Source organism: Paroedura picta, chromosome 4 (genome assembly GCF_049243985.1).
Source record: "Paroedura picta isolate Pp20150507F chromosome 4, Ppicta_v3.0, whole genome shotgun sequence".
NCBI classification, from domain to species: Eukaryota; Metazoa; Chordata; class Lepidosauria; order Squamata; family Gekkonidae; genus Paroedura; species Paroedura picta.
Genome location: NC_135372.1, coordinates 108983365 through 109002684, shown reverse-complemented (window position 1 = coordinate 109002684; position 19320 = coordinate 108983365). Strand labels below are relative to the sequence as shown.

The 19320-nt window shown below is 41.0% G+C and overlaps 2 protein-coding genes across 5 annotated transcripts; both read left to right on the top strand.

Moving 5' to 3' along the window:
* Positions 1 to 204: 204 nt before the first annotated feature.
* AP4B1 (adaptor related protein complex 4 subunit beta 1) lies at positions 205 to 12264 on the top strand. Of its 4 annotated transcripts, none has more exons than XM_077334943.1 (11): positions 205 to 360; positions 1463 to 1603; positions 2096 to 2320; positions 3053 to 3183; positions 3608 to 3755; positions 5286 to 5782; positions 6874 to 6957; positions 7334 to 7437; positions 8174 to 8381; positions 9380 to 9664; positions 9825 to 12264. In XM_077334943.1, the coding sequence occupies exons 2-11, from the start codon at positions 1491 to 1493 to the stop codon at positions 10250 to 10252; spliced, it is 2223 nt and encodes a 740-aa protein (XP_077191058.1). In that variant the 5' UTR covers positions 205 to 360; positions 1463 to 1490; the 3' UTR covers positions 10253 to 12264. The 4 variants fall into 4 exon arrangements, with proteins under 4 accessions (XP_077191058.1, XP_077191061.1, XP_077191060.1 ...); XM_077334945.1 differs by having other exon boundaries at positions 299 to 423; XM_077334944.1 differs by lacking the exon at positions 205 to 360 and adding an exon at positions 443 to 723.
* LOC143836679 (uncharacterized) lies at positions 11683 to 16866 on the top strand. The gene is made up of 5 exons (XM_077336225.1): positions 11683 to 11863; positions 13229 to 13498; positions 14748 to 14875; positions 15303 to 15328; positions 16824 to 16866. Exons 1-5 carry the CDS (start codon positions 11683 to 11685, stop codon positions 16864 to 16866), a joined length of 648 nt encoding a protein of 215 aa, XP_077192340.1.
* Positions 16867 to 19320: the final 2454 nt, after the last annotated feature.

Here is a 19320-nt window from a genome sequence, read left to right as displayed (position 1 = left end):
GCGTGCAACGAAAGCTCACACCTTGACCAAAACTTTGTGGGTCTGAAAGGTGCCCCTGGACTCTAGATTGGTTCTGCTGCTTCAGACCAACGCGGCTGCCCCATCTGAATCTCTTTCAAACCAGCGTGTCTTCTAGGCCGGCTACCCTTGGATGAGTTTTCACGCGCGTGCCGATACTTTTCTACCGCTCTTGCCCCCTACATGGAAGATTCCGCCCGGGCCACCGGAAGTTGAACTGGAGCGCCACGAAACGTTTCCGGCTGGCGCGAGACTAGTGGGCGGAACGGGCGAAATTGACATGTTGGTGCGGGTGGGAGAGGACCGAGACCTGGAGCGCCCCCCTCCCTTCTACTCGCCCGGGTAAGGGTTTCCATGACAACAGCCTCTCCCCGCTTTCCCGGGCCCTCTCGATAAGATGGCACGGTAGGGGAGCCAGTCGCGTTTCAAGGGGTCTGAAGTTAGGACTTTTTCTTAATGCCTCCTCCTGCCTGCGTGGGGCAACGTGGCAGGGGTTGGGGGCAATGCAGCGAAACCCCTTTGTTAGAGGCCAAGCGGCTGTCACGGTGCTTGGCTATAGGAGAATAGCGAACGTTTAGCGGTGCGTTAATCGTTGTTCTCTTTCGTGGAATGGTGCGTGCCAGTGATGGAAGCAGCCAGACTAGGGCTGCCCGCTGGAGCCCTTGAGGTGTAAATTAGTCAACAGGAAAAGACTCCCTGAAAGTGGTGCGTTGAAGGCTGAGTGTGCTGCGTGAGGCATGAATATTAAGAATAACTAACATGGTGGGGGAAGTGTGCCTGCACAGGGCAGCTCATGACTTGAATAAATCTTTGTTGGCCTGACAGGTGCTATTGGACACAATTTTTGTTGGTTGGGCTACATCAGACCAACACAACTGCCCACTTGAAACTAACGTGGGGGAGGTAGCCTGTTTCATTGCCTTGGAAAATGATAGGCTCTGGAGAGGAGGATAGTGACAATAGTCGTGGGAGAGGCTGCAGACTGTTTTCCTTTCTCCTGTTCATTGCGAGCCACCAGTCGCTTTTCGAATATTGAGCTTTATGACTGAGGGCTGGTAGGGTTGTGCCATATAAAGGATTCTCGCATACTTCTAGCCAGTTATGTAGGGAAAAAATGACCTTATGTATTTTTAAAGACTTGCACTTTCCTCTAGATAAAGAGAAATAATTATCATTATCATCCAGAAGACAATCCTTATGAGTGTCCAATAAAGGGATGGAGGGTGGAATATACCCACTGAAACCTGTAAGAACTTACAGTATTCCCCCAGACGGGGGGGGGGGGGGGGGGTGTTTCCTAATTACATATTTCCTACCAGTTTTTTAAAGGCCCTGGTGTTTGAATGTCTGTTTTGAAGAGAGCAAATGCTAAAACAGGGGAAATATGTGTAATCCCTGTCATCACCTGTGAATATTTATGTGTTTTTCCATGGTTTTCCTATAGTGTTTAGAACCAATCTAGGGGCTACAGGATGCCATACCTAGGCTCAGAGGATACAGTGAAGGAACTGAAGAAAGCATTGTCTAACCCTCACATCCAAGCTGATCCTCTTCGCTACAGGAATGTTATCCAGCGAGTGATCAGGTGTGTGGCCTGGAATGCCTGTGTTACTAAAAATAAGGACAGCAAAGTTGTTAGTCTTTAAGTTGACATTGGATTCCTTTTTTTCCCCTACAGGCTTACATAGTTACCAGAATATTAAATATATTAAATAACAGAATATTGAAACATTAATTGGATCCCCATTAATTTTGTATGTTACATCATTTTTGTGGCACATTAAGAAGGGCATTAAAGAACCATACTGACCTTACTTTAGAACTTAGATTAATGTACAACCTTCATCATGGATTGTATTTACAACTGCATTTCACCTCAGTGCAAGAAGTTTATCTTCTAGAATCTTGTGGGTAGATAATGAATTTGTCAGCCCCTTCTAGTGTGAACAATATTAATGTAATAGTTACTTTAATATAGGCAGTGATACTTGTTAGCCTTTCTTATGATTGTAACATAAATTTGAAAGTAAATGTAAGTAGAAATGCATCTTTTAAATAAGTTATATCTTGTTTGCAGGCATATGACCCAAGGCATAGATGTCTCCAGTGTCTTTATGGAAATGGTTAAAGCTAGTGCTACGATTGATATTGTCCAGAAGAAGCTAGTATACTTGTACATGTGTACATATGCTCCGCTAAAGCCAGATCTAGCTCTTTTAGCTGTCAACACACTGTGCAAAGACTGTTCAGACCCGAACCCCATGGTTAGAGGCCTAGCCCTACGTAGCATGTGCAGTCTTAGGTAAGACAATTATTTGATTTGGGTATAAAGTGGTTCTGCTTACTGTGGTCCTTGTTATGGCTGCCTATAAGCAAACGTATTGTTTCACTAGCCCAGTACTAATGTTATTGATTAACACCTGATGATCTGCTTCATGAGATACTACATTATCGTGGTGGTTCATAGAATTGGACTGTGTCAGTAGTGAAGAGTGGTGCAAGAGTGGAAACTGTGACATCACACTGGTTCTGGGACTTAGACCCAAAATACCATAAAATGTGTGCGTACAGTGCCCTGTTCTCCGTGTAGTAATGATTCTGAGTTGCTTGTTTTGCTTCAAGAACTAGTTTCCCTGTGTTCCTTGAAATGAGTACCACTTAAAATATTACAATGCAAGGTACTTTTGCAGCTAAAAACTGACACATGGAATTGTGCTACTAATAATCTACCTGCCCAGATATGGTGACAAGGACCACCACAAGTGTAAATGTTTAAAGCACTGCAAAGAAAGCATGGGGAAGATGAATAATGAAGATTAGAGAAGTAGTTGGGATAAAATAGTTGGAATAACCCTTGTAGTTTACAGTTAAGTCTGCATAAAATGGAAGGTAGTTCTTTGTTTACCTGCTGGAAGTTTCATAGCAGTTATATTAAGGAGGCCTAAGTTGGTCATTGTGCTAAATGGCAGGTTGAGGGGCAGCACAGAACACATGAAGATGAATTTAGAAATGTGACAGCATATGATATTCCTAGGATGCCTGGCATACAAGAGTATATCCAACAGCCAATCCTGAATGGTCTGCGAGATAAAGCCTCCTATGTAAGGAGAGTAGCTGTTCTTGGATGTGCAAAGATGCAGAAACTCCAGGGGGACGGTGAAGTGGGTAAATAAGCTTTTTTTTCTTCTCTGACCACTCTAGACATTTTCCTAACATGTTGTTCCTATTGTCACAATAAATATAGAAAAAGAAGTTGTTTGCATTTCACCTACATGTTGTGTTATAGCTTTATGGAGCTAGATCTTTGCTGAACTTCCTTGAAACGGGGCATTTTTTAAATTGAAGAGACTTTCTTGGATCTGCTGGTCTTCTAAGTGAAAATCTTCTCATCTATCCCTCCTCCCAGTCATTTCACAAATTTTGTAGTCAGCCCACTTATTATTGTGAAAATTCAATTCGGATGATAATTTATTAATATACACACACATTCTCACATGCATATATAATGTGACTGCCCCCTGCAGGAATATCTTTCCTAAGAGAGGTTTCTTGAAGTTTATGTAACCATTAACTGTCCTGCTTTTTATAGATGGTGCACTAGTTAATGAGCTATATAGTTTGCTTCGTGATCAAGATCCTATTGTGGTGGTGAATTGTCTGAGGGCGCTTGAGGAGATCTTAGCAAGTGAGGGAGGAGTTGTCATCAACAAACCCATAGCACACCATCTTCTTAACAGGTATGTTCTCTTTAAAATAGTCACATGAACCCAAAGGATGATGACTTCTGTTCATTTTGTGAGTTAGCAGAAAACATCTGCTTAGCAAATTTGACTCTTGATATTACTGTACCAATCAATCCTCATTCTATTAGGGACTCTTCTGGGGAAGTTTTTTAGTATTGCTGGGGTTAACAGAGTTAGTATTCCTGATGTTAACAGAGAAGAACTAATTATTTGTGACAAGCCACTTTGGGGATCATTCTTTTCAAAAGGCAGTGAATATATATTTAAGGTGAATAAAATAGAGGTGATGGAAGCTTGCTTGGATCAGCCACATGCTGTCAACCTAACCTGCCTTACAGGGTTGTTGTGGGGATAAAATTAAGGAGAAGAGAACCATGTGATTCACTTCATGTCCCCAGTGGGGAGAAAGGCTGGATATAAATGAAGTATTTATAATAAATACAGCTTGCAGATCAAGTGTTCATGGATAGCTCTGGATAAGTTCCAGTCAGTGATTATTTGTTTAGTCTGTACACTTTCCTCTAAGGTTCTGCAGAATTTCCTGCCCTTAAATATAATACAAATCTCCTGAGTAATGTGAACAGAGTTTCAGCCTCACCCATTTAATCTGCTACAAATTTGAAGACAATTGTGCCCCTTCCAAGGCATTAATCAAAGTCCAATTTATCTTTCTGCAATCATACAAGCAGCATTTGGAACATTTATTACTGTGGCTGTTTTTCAAGATGTTTTAAGGTATCCCGTGACAGTTAAAATGGCTTAAAATTAGATGATGATGATGATGATGATGATGATGATGATGTTATCCGTTCAGTCGTGTCCAACCCTCGGTGATTCTATAGGAAAGTTTTTGCCATGTGTTTCTGTCAATGACTGCTTCTTTTTAGTTGGTTCATGGTCATCCGTGCATTGGCTTTGATCATGTTGAGCCAGCAGATCCTTTGGCGACGACGTTTCCTTTTGCCACTGACCATGCTGAGCATTAATGATTCTATGGAAAGTAAAATTATATAGCCTAGCAGAATGTAGCTTATTTTTCCTACTCCAGTTCAGGCTATGTTTCTTGTGACTCCTAAATGCCTGAGATCACCTAACAGTTTAAAGACAAGAGAATTTTCACATATCCCTCCTATGTTCAAGAAGACCTTATTAGAATTAATATGTAGCTAGTGACTGCAGGAATAAGACAAGTAGCATGAAGAATTAGCTTTCTTTCAGATGCTGGTTGATTGGCAAGCAGTACAGTTGTAAACAGAATTATACCCTTCTAAATCCTATGGAGTCAATTGGCTTAGAAGAGTGGAACTTTGCATTTGGATCGCACTGCAGGTCTCTCAACTTCTGTCTCATAGGTCTTCATTTCTTCTTATTCTTGTATGTGTTAGAATCTATTGATGGCCTGAGCCTGTGAAATAATCAGCCTGCAACTTGAAGAAACTGTACCGAGGTCTTGCAAGTTTATTTGAAGTAAAACTTGTAGCAGTTATAATCACTGCAGTGATTTTGGTTTCCTCATTTTGACAGGATGCCTGACCTAGACCAGTGGGGCCAGAGTGAGGTGTTGACTTTTCTGTTGCGCTACAAGCCCCGTTGTGAGGAAGAACTCTTTGACATCTTGAATTTACTGGATGGGTATCTCAAGAACAGCAGCCCCAGTGTGGTGATGGCTGCCACAAAACTCTTCTTAATGTTGGCCAAAGATTTTCCACATGTGCAGACAGATGTGCTGGTGAGAGTTAAAGGGCCACTCCTGGCTGCTTGCACCTCTGAGAGTAGGGAACTCTGTTTCATTGCCCTGTGCCATGTGCGCCAGATTTTGGACAGCCTTCCTGGCCATTTCAGCAGCCATTACAAAAAGTTCTTCTGCTCATACTCAGAACCACATTATATCAAATGCCAGAAAATGGAGGTCCTGTGCAAACTAGTGAATGATGAGAATGTGCAGCAAATACTGGAGGAGTTAAGAGGCTACTGCACCGATGTGTCAGCAGAGCTTGCACAAGGAGCAATATTTGCCCTAGGTAAATGCACCAACGATAGTATTCTGAATGATTCTTCTCTGTAAACACAAAAATATGTCAAAGGTGTGGTCTGTGTGGAAAATGTATATATTTTTCTAAATCAGGTGTCAGCAGTGCCCCTCCCCCCAAGGATTTCGAGGGCTGATTCTTTGTTCTTCAGGACAGAAAAAGAAGACCCCTCCTATGCGTGTGGGTGAATCTGTTCCACAGTACCATAGTCTCAAAGCATAAAGTTTGATTGTATTTCAGAATCATATTGTCTAAAAACAGTGTTATTAAGCTTTTCTAGTGTTCTTAGTGCTCCCATTGAAGCCACCACATACAATTCTTGATTAAAATTAATTAAAAGCTGCTCTCTTAATAAAGGCTGTTTGACATGGGTGCTGTCATATTACATGTTCTTGCACATAATTGGAATTGGCACATACTTGGAGAGCCAGTTTGGTGTAGTGGTTAGGAGTGCGGATTTCTAATCTGGCGAGCTGGGTTCGATTCTGCACTCCCCCACATGTAGCCAGCTGGGTGACCTTGGGCTTGCCACAGCACTGATAAAGCTGTTCTGACCGAGCAGTAATATCAGGGCTCTCTCAGCCTCACCCTCCTCACAGGGTGTCTGTTGTGGGGAAAGGGAAGGGAAGGCAACTATAAGCTGCTTTGAGCCTCCTCCGGGTAGAGAAAAGCGGCATATAAGAACCAACTCTTCTTCTTTTACTTTAGCAGAACTCTGAAGAGGCACCATTAAAATCTCCTTTAAAAGTTACAAAGATGGCCTTGATCATAGCTCAGGGAAAACTTCACTTTGTAAAGTTCTGATCAAGTCAGGCAAGTAGAACCACAACATTCAATTCAAGCAAGTCTTTGTTGAAATTTGGCCAGTTGATATGATCAGCATTTGTACTGCCTATAAGTTATCGTCCTTTGAATTCTTGGTATTAAGTTTCACTGTTCATGTACACATTGAGGTTAAAAGTTCTTTCTTTTTTTCTTTTTGGCTTTCATTTTATGATCTTGTTTTCCTGTTTATGATCAACCTAGCTCGCTCTATTCACCATATTTTCATAGGTTTGAATTTTTATGTGTTTTTCTTGCAGGCAACATTGCCAGGACATACACAGAGCAGTGTGTTAGGATACTAACAGAGCTCCTGGAACTGAAACAGGAGCATATAACTTCAGGTAGCTATTCTAACCCTTCTTATTTAAAGGATGAGTGAAAATTTCACATTCAGTCATCTCTTAAAGGCAACTGTGCCAAGACTATTGCTGTTTCAGTCATTCTTTAGTTTACACATTTTTCATGTAATCATTTTTCATTTTCAGTTTTCATGTTGCTGAAGAAATTAGATTTCAGCCCCCACATGCATGCATAATATTCATTCTAAGCAATTCCTACATCAATAGGATTAAGAAATCTATACTCCTTTGCTTCAAGCAAGTATCCAAAACTATATGACTTAGGCATATCATTTCTTAGCTAGGTCAGCATTTATGAAGCTTCTCAGATAGTGACTTTGATCCTATTTGTCACACTGAGTGCTGTGTTCCCTTGCAGCTGTGGTGCAAGTATTCCGGGACCTGGTGTGGTTGTGTCCACAATGTACAGAGAGTGTGTCTAAGGCTTTACATGGTTGTGAAGAAGCTATCCAGGACAGTGAGGTAATGAACTGTTGGGCTTGGAGGGGTAGTAATTGGTGGGATGGCTCAATTCATTCATTCATTCATCAAACACCAGATAGTCATAGTCCTGTTAGAGCTCATCTCACAGAGCAGTTTCTCTCAAAGCTCTCTCAGCTCCACCTACCTCACAGGGTGTCTGTTGTGGGCAGAGGAAGGAAAGGCAATTGTAAGCCACTTTGAGACTCCTTTGGGTAGAGAAAAGTGGGGCATAAAAACCAGCTCTTCTACAAATATAGAGTTCTTATTCCACTCTGAAACTAAAAGATGGTAAAGTGATAGGAGAGAAGGGACACATGAAGTCTTGGGGTAGGGGGAGATCCAAGAGGGGAGATAAGTGGAACTAACAGGTGTGAAAAGGGGATTAGAAGAGAGGGGAAGAGAAGTTTACTCCCTCACAAGTTTCACATGTTCCCTTCTTGTCATAGTATGTAAAAATCCAAAACCAAAAAATCCAACCATAAAACAAATGTAGAAATCCACAGTTGTCTAGTCAACAATCTCAGTTAATGAAACTTCACTGAGATGAAATAATTTTTACCCATATCCTAAATGACCTCAATGGCTTCCATCAGGAGGGTATTCTGTAGCATTGGGCCCCTGACTTCCTAAGTACTCATGGTTGTTTAGCCATACTGGTAGCTTAGTCATACAGGTAAACATGCTGTAATTGGGGTAAATTGGCCCTGAATTTGCTCTGCACTTGTTCATTCTTCAGGGCAAGCAAGCTCTAATCCAGCTACTGGGAGTACATGGAGAAAGAATTCCCAATGCTCCATATGTCTTAGAAGATTTTGTGGAGAATGTGAAATCAGAGACTTTCTCAGTTGTGAAGGTTGAATTGCTGACTGCTTTGGTGCGCCTCTTCTTGGCACGTCCAGCTGAGTGTCAAGATATGCTGGGTCGATTGCTATATTACTGCATTGGTAGGTACATCTATTTTAAGGTAACTGTTTTCAATGGGTTTATACCTCTTCTTTGAGGGATCTTGCACTCATGGAAGTTTCAGATGTCCAGAATTGCTATGATTTAAACAAATCTGGAGGAAGAAAGTTGATTCATCTGAATTGTGGTGTTGGAGGACAGAATTTTGAAACTACTGTGGACTGCCCAAAAGATAAGAGGATTGTAGATCAAATTAAGCCCGAATTATCCCTAGAAGCTAAAATGACTAATGATGCTATCATACTTTGATCACAATATGAGAAGACAAGAATTACTGGAAAAGGAAAAGCTGAAGATAACATAAAAAGATAAATACCCAGTATGGCCCATTATGCATGGCCGCCGAAACGGCGAATTTGGGTCACATCGAAAAAGCGGAGGGGGAAGACGCGACGCATACCGGTTATACACGGGGCGGGGTGCAACGGCGGCAAAACCCAGAGTAACCGATTATGCACGCGCCGATCCGGGCGCCGCTTCTGGTTGCGCCCCGCTCACCTGGAAGCTGCGCTTTCTTCCGCGTTTCACTGACGCGGCTTTTTCGGCGGCATGCACCGAAGCTGCAGCCGGTTGCAGCCGGCTCCGTGCGTTATCCGTGATTTTAGTCGCCACCATTCCACCCCGAATGTGCGCGAAAACCCCCGTGCATAATGGGTCTATGTGATGTATTCACTCAATAAAGGAAGCCATTTTGCAAGACCTGAGCAAGGCAGTTAATGAATGTTTCGGAGGTCATCAGTTCATAGGATCACCATAAGTTGGAAGCAACTTGATGGCATTTAACTTATACACAAATATCTGGAAACTTAAGGCCAGATTGAAATAACCTTGAATAGCTTTATGATGTGCTTCTGCTTGTAGGTGCCACATCTCTAAGAGAACTAAAGCAAACCCAGTTCTTTTGCATTGGATTGCTAAGATCTGAGCTAAATAAGTACTCTTGTGCTCTTTGTTGTGAGCAAATGCATCTTTCTTTCAGAGGAAGAAACAGACATGACGGTACGGGATCGTGCTTTGTTCTACTATCGTCTTTTGCAAGCTGGTACAGAAGAGACAAAAAGGATTCTTTGCAGCCCTGCATCTGATCTATCTCTGCAGCTTTTGGAGGATCAGGCAGAATGCTCTGTGAATGCTTGGGCATCTGATTTTAACTCCTTGGTGCCCATATATGGCAAAGAGCAGTGGGCAGCCATGACTGCTAACCAGGTTATTGAGCTTCGCCACACAGATAATGCCTATGAAGCCTCCACAGTGGTGGAAGAAGGTAACACTTCATTTGGCTATCTAACCTCCCTCTTATCTTTATATAATTTTCCTTAATGAAAACCAACATTTTGCATTAAAAAGCTGACATATGAGTCTCCTGCATTCAGTGCCAAACTGAATTTGTATGGCTTAACATGGCTTCTGTTTCCTATTTTCAGAGCCACTGATTACAGAAAAGGAAGAGGAAGTTCCAGATGTTGCCACCAGCTCAAGTAGTCTTACTCTAATCCCTAGCACGTGTTTGACTGCAGAACAGTTTGAGAGAAACTGGCTGAACTTGGCTGTGGGTTGCCAGAAGGCTGTTCCCTGGCAAGAAAATGTGCATCCTGATACCTTACAGGCTGCCCTGCAGGTTGTCCATATCCAGACTATTGCTATGAGTAAAGCTGATTCCCAGGTCTGGAAAGCCTACCTGGCAGCCCAGGATGATGCAGGCTGCCTGTTCTTGACTGAGCTTCTGCTTGAGATGGAAAACGTAGAGATGCAGATGTTAGTGAAGCAGAGTGAAGACAAACCTGAAGCACTGCAGGCTTTCATCTCAATCTTGAGGACTGTATTGGGGACAGTGGCAGGACTGACATCTTGATCCTGTACACCTTACGATATGATCATGACATTGTTCAGCATTTGGTGTGATGTGAAACTTTATAGTCAGGGTATAGGCATAGTCTGTAATCTAATGGAAGGAGATGAGATGCAAGGATGAAGGAATTTGGGGCACTTGGAAAGGTCATGAAAACTCAGGGTTAACTAAGCCTACTGATACTTTGATGGAAAACAAACTAAAAATGGAGTGATCAAATATTTGTTTTGTGCTGAATGGAATTGAGAAAACCAGGTAGTGAAGAAGAACATAAGCTTGGGGCAGCAGTTTGGTGCATTCACAAATAGATATATAAACATACATTTTCATTCTCTTGTAACTAGAAGGTTCTTTGATGTAATGTCCTGGAGGATTAGAAACTTTCAATAGTGGATATTGCTTTGAAGGTCACTTCCGTTGTGAAACTTCTGCCATTTCTGACTTGTGTTCAATTCTTTTGGGAATCAGATTTTTTTTCCTGCTTACCTTCATCATTGTGGATGCTGCTTTTCACAAACCTGGTTAGCACCAGAGTTTTGAGAAAGATCACTGTAAAACTCGGATGGCTACTGTGTGGTTGGGAAAATTCATGGTTTCCCATCCACATGGCAGCCATTTTTCCTAACCCTGTCCTTGTAGTAGCAATTTCCTCTCCATGCCTCTGAAAGACTTTTTAAAAATCAGCACTAGAATGTTGTTATGTGTAGATATATCATTATTCCAATAAGTGTACTAAGTTTTCTAATTCCCAGCATTTGTTTTAAAACAGTCAGTAGCCCTTTGTGTTACAGACATATAAGGGGAAAGCATATCTCTGCAGTGGTGGCGGTGAGAGACTTTTAAAACAAAAGCTGGGGATTCAGATAAGCTGGTACATATAACATGATATTCTAATGCTGATTTTTTTAAGGTAAAAAAAATCCCTTGTGACTAAGGACAAGGGAGAGCGCTGCTCAGGGATTGGGCTTGGAAACTTTAGGAAAACCCACCATGTAGAAGCCTCATAGCTGCAGCATTGTGTTAGCAGCTGCACCAGCAACAGGGAAACCACAGCAGATGCATTGGCTCTGGCATTCACCTTAAATAGCCAGGTTTGTGTCTGGAGGTGAATGTTGGGCTCTTAATTTGATTACCAGTGAAATGTAAAGCAATCTGGGGAGCAGATGTTCTTGTTGGAAGTGGACAAAGCACTGGGTGCAGTCCCAAAGGTTTCCCCAGGACAGAGATAGTACCTATAATGGTTCAGAAGGATCTATGAAGGGTTTCCCAGGAAAGAAAAAAAGGCATGCTTATATTAACCAAATTAAGCAAAATGCAAATAGCATCTTGAAGACTCTGGGACAAGAGGACAGGAAATGAGTTTATCCGTGGTAGCTGAGTTAAATGGCTAATGGAGTTCCTTAGGTGTGGTGGGAAGGAGTGCTTAGAGAGTGATGGAATTAGTAACAGTTCTCAGGTGTACCATTGACCTGCAAATAGATATTGTTTCTATAGAGGGGAGAGAAACATTAAGACTGAGGATAATGTCATCTGAGGAAGTACAGCAGCTCCTGGAAAGCATGGCAACTGGCTACAGTACAATTTCCCATTTTTGCAGAGGTGCAGACATTGTTGGTCAGTCTTTGGCAAAAATGACCCATATTTGTATGTTTTGAGTGCCAAGATGCAATTGCAAAGTAATATAATAGTGGGGTGCAGGCAATGTCGATGAAAGGTGTCCACAGAAACTGCTCCTGAAAGCAAGGAAGGGTCTGACAGCTAACCCTGCAACTTACTGGCTTATATTAGCGATCCGCAACCTGTGGGCCGTGGACCACATGTGGTCCGTCGACTAGCTGGAGGTGGGCCGCGAAGGACGCCTTCTTTCCCCCCTCCCCCCGGCCCTTTACTTCATCCACGATCCGGCAGGTGCACATGGGACTATCTCGTTGCAGAGAAACAAGCTCAGGGTTCCCATTGATTTGTCATTGTCATGAGTTAAAATGTCCATGAAAATAAAATGTTCCTTATGTTCATTGTTGTGGCATGTCTGTATCTTATTTTGAAGGGATGTTTAAACATTACCATAGCGACCAGAGTCAGAGAGCGTTAGGGCAGTGGTTGAGAGTAGAGGAGTAAACTACCCCCCCGCTGGGCCTCAGTAAAATTGTCAAGCGTTGAGTGGTCCCCGGTGATAAAAAAGTTGGGGACCACTGGCTTATATGACTGACAAGAACTAACATAAGCTTTTAAACTGTCTTTCAATTTACTCTGTAAGCTATTCAGGTGCCCTATCATATTTTTATTTTTGTGAGCAGATTTTGGCTAAAAAACAAAATAAACAAAAATGAACTTACAAAAGATAGCTTTATTTGATTTTGGTAGGATAAGTTGCTACTAAATTTTCAAAATGACAGTGATGTCACAGAATATTGACTACTGAAAGCTCAAAATGACCATTAGAACATTTTGACATGCCCAAATAGTCAAGTGTCTGGGGTTTTGATCCTCAACATCCCAGGTGAAGAAAAGAAGACCAGTGGAACAAGTTAAAGGGGAAACATGGACTACAAATGAACTAAATCAGCATGTAGGTATTACAAAATGCATATTATGAAACAGATATAAGGGTGATGCAATTGTGATCAAAGAAAGGCCCATAAATATAGATATGCGATGTATCCTGCAAGCATCATGTAGAATTATATGAAAAGCAATGGGTCATAGCTGTTTTTGTTCCCAGCATTATTTAAAAACTCATCTTTTCTATATTTTCTTCATAGAGGAAGAAAGAGTACCATCAAGCTTCATGCACTAAATCTTCCTGGTAGTTTTACTGTTATTGCTGATATTGTGCAAGTGCTTTTATTGAGGTTGTATAGTTGGAGAACAAATAACTTCCTTTTGCAAAGTATATAGTTGGGTCCACAAAACCTAGTTGTGGAGAAGCTGCTGGAAACTCTTTATATACACCTTGTCTGCAAAAACTACTGAAAGTTTAACAGCTTCTTATATGTGGAATACAAAGAAACATTAACATTAAGAACTCAATGACCTTTGAGGAACAGACAGAGAAAATTGTGGAAGCCTTGCGTAGTAATTTCTTAGTGAAAAATCTACCAATAGCTGCTTGTCAAATTAGACAGCCTGTACTTATGCCTGAAACAGGTAAGATCATTTATTACTTGGGAGATATGGAAGTTTGTACAGAAATGTGTTGGAATTTCTTGAGAGCTGTAAGGTCAAGAACAGCTGCTTTAACAACTTCAAGTAAAGAAGATTGAGATGTTTAAAGGGCTCCCCTCGTTAGAGACCAAGAGTTTATTAGGAACTTTCTTTATAAACATTGGTATATTGATGATACAGCATGGAAGATATAGCAATGAATTGTTCTAGAAGCAGCCCTCTGGAGGATCCAATTCCGATGGTCCTCACGTACAAATATTAGTTAGCTTTAGCAATTCACTTTTCAGAATTACATGGAGATGGAGACTAGCAAATTCTTTTTTTTTTTTTGTAAATCCTATTACCATCAGAAGCAAAACAACTTGGGGGAAATAAACAATTGTGCCTTTAATATCACCCCACTGATTAATAACTAAAATGTTAGTTGATAAATCAAAGCTTGTAACCATGATAGATACTAGTCTACTGCTGGTTTGCTGTTGGAACTCCCCTTGCCAATGATGGGTTGCTCTTCTGCCATGAAAGTTGGATATTAAATCTAATTTAGCAAATGAGATTGAAGTGGCAGAAGAGAGAGTTGTGGCATGTTCCTGTCACTGTACCTCTGGCCTGGAATCAAACCAAGACCTGGTTAATAAAGATAGATGAATGCAGCTTGAACAGGGATTTTCTAAACACTGGAGACTGAGTTATATTTTTAATTGGATATTGAAATCAAACAGCATGCATTTTTCAAAGCAAGGAGCCATTCAGTGTCCTTAGGTGTAGTTAGGAGTGCAGACTTCTAATCTGGCGAGCCGGGTTTGAATCTGTGCTCCCCCACATGAAACCAGCTGGGTGACCTTGGGCTCGTCACAGCACTGATAGAGCTGTTCTAACCGAGCAGGAATATCAGGACTCTCTCAGCCTCACCCACCTCATAGGGTGTCTGTTGTGGGGAGAGGAAAGAGAAGGAGATTGTAAGCCACTTTAAGACTCCTTCGGGTAGAGAAAAGCAGCATACAAGAACCAGCTGTTCTTCTTCACCTTTTTGGGTATGCTTCAGAAGACCCTAAAAGGTTCTGCCTTTACATCAAAAGGGAGTGCTCTTTTGGAATGGCTGTTTCCATTTTAACTTGAAACATCCTGAGATTATGTGGTTGGCCTCAGCCCTCGAAGCTCTCATTTTGTGGTTATATCCTTTGTCTTTCTCAAAATTCCAGAAATCTCTGCAAGCTTAGTAATGTTGCGAACCCTTTATTTAATGCTATGTGGGTTATGCTGGGATATGGATAACACTATTGGAAGAGGGGGCAAAATGGTAGCTGTAATTGTATGTTTGCTTTCTTTTAAGCTGCAGGGGATGCTACAAGTGCTTTTGACTCAGTTACTATTGCCAGCCATCTGCAATACATAGGAGATCAATCCAGAGGCCTGGATTGGCATATTGATACAGTCAATGCAGAGATTCTGGAAGGAAAGGTAATATACTATCCTAGGCTATTAAGACAAGAGTTTACCATCTCGTAGAGTAAACTTTTATAAGCTAAGGAAAATAATCATAGCAAATCAGTTACTTAAACAGGGACAATTAAACTGAAGTAAAATACCTTAAATATAAGATTTAGTAGTCTGGAAAAGAAAGATTTTGATTTTTTCCCTCTGCTGATCCTCAGATGCTAGGGTAGAAAGAGCTTTCTCAAGAGCTACAAAACATGCTCCTCATATCAGCATTTTGTTTCTACATGGAAGATTTCCAAACATTTCCTCTGCCCTAGGGTACCCTGCTAGTAGTCATAGGGGAGTGGAGGGGGGGGGGGTCAGGATTTTCTTATGAGCAGCAGTTGAATATTTTTTTCTGCATTCCCAGCTTTTATAAAAAGTAAACCTTATGCCTCTCTTGTTACAGAACATGAGGGAAAGCACCTCTGATATGTAAATAGTGACAGTTCATTCCATCTTGCAGGTGTTACTAATTAGGCCTCTGCCCACATGGCTCTTCAAGACCAAAACAAGGAATTCATGACAGGTCTACCATTGCAACTTCCACTAATTTTTAAAGCCGTTTGAGGTGGTTCATGAATGGTACTGAAAGCTGCAGAAACAGCTGAATGGCAGGGAGGCCCTCCCCACCACTGCAGAAGATGGCCCAAAAACAGTTGCACAGTGGTGAGTCACTCTCTGCCACGCAGCTGTTTCAGAGTGCACAAGACAGCCTAAAACAGATGAGTAGTTGTTTTTCGAGGAGGAGGCCAGGGGTGGGGAAAACCCACAATTTGCCCTGAGTGGCCAACTGCCTTTTCTCTGTTGGGGGTGTGTCTCCCACTGAGGGCCAATCGGAGGATTTGAAACATTGAACACATCCTTGGAAGGATGGTAAGCTTTTTATATATATGGTATAGTATGATTCTATATATATGTTTATAAAGGTAGTTATTTCTTGTGCACACTAGCACTGGAGACCCATGGGGTATAGGTCAGAATTCCTTGAGGCAGAGATAAAAGGCATGTCTCTGCAATGAAAGGAGCTAGCTAGAGTTTACATTCTCCCCGTATTTCTTCTACAGAACATTTTGGTAGTTTTAAGCATGTATGTACAGAGTGTGTACAGTACACAAAATGTGCGTGTTTGTACTGTGAGAACAAAATCTTTCTCTAACCACTTTTGGGAAGCAAAACCTTTCTCATACTTGCTTGAAAACTAGTTCTACCACAGTCTGAGCCTACAAGTCTAGGCTTCAGGTTGTCCTGCTGCCCTCTGGTGTTCAGATGCATGAGTTTAATTTGCAATAGGGAAAGCCATGGGCTATGTAGTTTAAGTATCATGGCTACGAAAAATTACAGTGGTGGTCAAAATAAAATTGTTTAAAGTTTTATATGCCTGATTTATAGTTGGCCTTTTTCACTGAGATTCAACATGGGTTACAATTTTTAAATGCAACAACTGGGTTACAAAATTAGATAGCATTGTTTTTCCATAAGAAAATGTCAAACTTTGCTGATTTCTAAAGCATCAGAAGTGCTGTATCCCAAGTCTCCTAAAGGGAGTGTGTTTTCTAGAGACGAGGAACTGTTAATAATCCCTCCTGTGGTTAGCTCAACTTTACTGGCATGGCTAGTCATAGGAAATACTCAAGTGAGAGGCTATATTGAAGAGCATGGTGGCTAGGTGAGTTAATGATCAGTATTTTGCATTTGTGATGATTGAAGCTTACTGTTGATTAGAACATATAATGCAATATGCACCTGATGATGAGTAAACTACAGAACTTCCTGGTACCTACACCCTGCCCCATTGTGTTGGTTGATGTGCCTCCATAATTCCAGTGTATTATGTTCTCTCAGTTTTATCTGATCCTCACAAGAAGCTTTTTTTGGTTTTTTTATTTCACATTTCTCCATTGACTTGCCTTTTTTGTTTTAATTTTAGGAGAACCTTGAAAACTGAAGAGGATAAAAAAGAAATCTCCTAATTCCTCACTTCCAATAAAATAATCTTTCTTAAATTGCCATGTAGGGCTGTAAAGAGTGTGGTAGAGTTGCATAGCAGTGGTGTGTTCAACCCACAGAATTAATATAAGAACTAAACAAAAGACAATGGTGGAAGGCTGTGGAGGTGGACAGAAAGAAGAGCTAAGCTCTAGCCAATCAGTCACATCAGGTCACAGCTTAAAGGGTCATTCATTTGCATGCATTTCACATTATACTCCAATCACAGTTGCCTGGCCCATTGAAGAATTACTATCACTGAACTTTCCAAGTTGCTGTAGGTTGGTTCCAGAGCAGAAACCTTATGTCTAAACTCAAGGTTTGGGTCTAACTGGATACCATTGAGCCATAAATGGTATTAATTCCTGTTTTTGCCTCTACCAGGTCATCTGATTTAACTCAAAATGGGCTTTAACAGAGAGACTGCTTATCAGAGCAGTTGCTTTCTGATTGGGTCAACGAACTGCAGGCATTCCAGAACACTATAAAAGTTTTTCTTAAGGTGGAACCAACATGGTAATGATGAAACAAATTCTTAAATTAAGCTACATTGTGCGGAGGGTTGGACTAGATGATCCTGGAGGTACCTTCCAACTCCATGATTCTATGAATAAGTTATCTTGGGCATTTATAGAGCAAAAGTGTCACCATTTGGCATGCATGTAACTTTTTAAGCCTGGTTAATCAGCACACAGTAAATCTAATGTGAGTCTTGCTTAATGGGCAGGCCAGATTTTAAAGTTGCTGATGTAGCATAGTATCAACAGGGCTTCCATCTGACTGGTTTCCCCACAGTTTCCATGCCTCAGGTCTCCATCTTCCTCAATCCATGCCACAGGGGTTGTAAACATTAAAGTCAGAGAACACTTTTTTCCGGGGGGGGGGGGGGATGACAACTGTAAATGTACTCCACTGTCTCCATAACTGGTTTCCTGACTCTATGTAAATAAATGCTTATTACTTGTCCTAATGTTTTTGTTTTTAATCAACATATATTTGTTTTGCCAGAATCTGTGTTTCTTCTTGTTTTTCTCATTTCAACAAGACTGCTACTTTTTAACGACAGGATCTTACCTTTTATGGCTGTTTTGACTTTGCTTGTTATTCCCATGCTGGCCTCCTCTAGATTATTAAATACAGAGTTTGTAATCATTATGAAGGGAATTTGACCCTCTGTACTCTCCCATTGAGCCTCCTTTTGACTAATCCCCTCAATTTCTTAGTTATTTCCTTTTCTGAAAGTAAATATGGTAATGTCAAAATTTGATGTAACCACTCAGGATCAGGTCCAGGGTTTTGTGTTAAATGGAAGTAGGAAAATGGAAGTCACAGTAAATAAGTAAAGAAAAAATTGGCAGGAAACTTTTTGGACCCTGTACCTGTACGAGACTGTTTTATAAAGTCAATTTTATAGCCAGACTCAGTCTGTATCTTGTCCAAGCTCTCCTATGCAACTGTGATGCTTAATCAAAATCCTTACAAATTTATTAAAAACTCCATAAACAGGGAACACTTTTGTGAATAAAACTAACTTGTAAGATCCGGGTTATAAATTCAGTAAGTGCGAGGATTTCCACCCATGAAATGCAACATTAATTCCTCTCCATGACAGCCTAAATTTTACCTCAACGTGTTTTACCTCAATTTTACCACTGTTCTTTGGTGATGGGATTTGGGGGGGGGGCAGGGCATTTCAGTCTGCTGTATAACTAGAAATACGAAATATCCAGAAAATTCTGGAGTTACGAGGAAACTTTCTTCCCGGGGCTTCTCTGAAATAAAAAAAAAACAACCCAGAAATTTAGGGGAAAGCAAAATCTATCCAATACTTACTGTCCCATGAAACCTAAGCTAATTTTACTGATTTAGCAATATGAAATGAATCATTTATAACTTAACATATAAAATTACAATATGTTTCTGAGAGCAGTTGCTGATTTTCACTTCACATCTTTCCATATTTTGGTTCACAAGATCAAATGGGAACACATAAGTCTCAGCTGATAAAATATATTGAGCATATAGACCCTATTAACTTATAGCATCGGCAAATGCCCAATTGAGCACCATTATACCGGCAGAAAAGGCAAATCTGCCCTTCTAAAAGGCAATTCTCTCCAGACCTCCGCCATGGGGCTTGCACATGAACAGTCAGTTACTGACCATATATTTTTGTATCTGAAACATAAGGTCAAATCACACTCCACCTACGAAGTCTTTGAAGTTGTACATAAGGGGAAAATAGGCTGTCCTCTGGAATCTGCTGACTCTACCCCCCCCCCACTGTTGCTCTTGCAAACTACACAAACAACCTGAAGAATATTTTTTTTATTTAATTCAGTTTTTATTGTTATTTGTTCTTATAAAAAGCATTTACAGAAAAGCAAAAAACAAAAACAGAAAAGTAAAAAACAGAGAAAGCGACCAGCTGATAAGTG

What these genes read in the sequence shown, in the direction of transcription:
- AP4B1 (XM_077334943.1), top strand. Translation starts at nt 1,491, where the DNA reads ATGCCATACCTAGGCTCAGAGGATACAGTGAAGGAACTGAAGAAAGCA. An exon ending in CGTAGCATGTGCAGTCTTAG is followed by an intron (nt 2,321 to 3,052) that starts GTAAGACAATTA and finishes TGATATTCCTAG; the next exon opens with GATGCCTGGCATACAAGAGT. An exon ending in CTCCACAGTGGTGGAAGAAG is followed by an intron (nt 9,665 to 9,824) that starts GTAACACTTCAT and finishes TCCTATTTTCAG; the next exon opens with AGCCACTGATTACAGAAAAG.
- LOC143836679 (XM_077336225.1), top strand. Translation starts at nt 11,683, where the DNA reads ATGGAATTAGTAACAGTTCTCAGGTGTACCATTGACCTGCAAATAGAT. An exon ending in AGCTGCTTTAACAACTTCAA is followed by an intron (nt 13,499 to 14,747) that starts GTAAAGAAGATT and finishes CTTTCTTTTAAG; the next exon opens with CTGCAGGGGATGCTACAAGT. An exon ending in CAGAGATTCTGGAAGGAAAG is followed by an intron (nt 14,876 to 15,302) that starts GTAATATACTAT and finishes CTCTTGTTACAG; the next exon opens with AACATGAGGGAAAGCACCTC.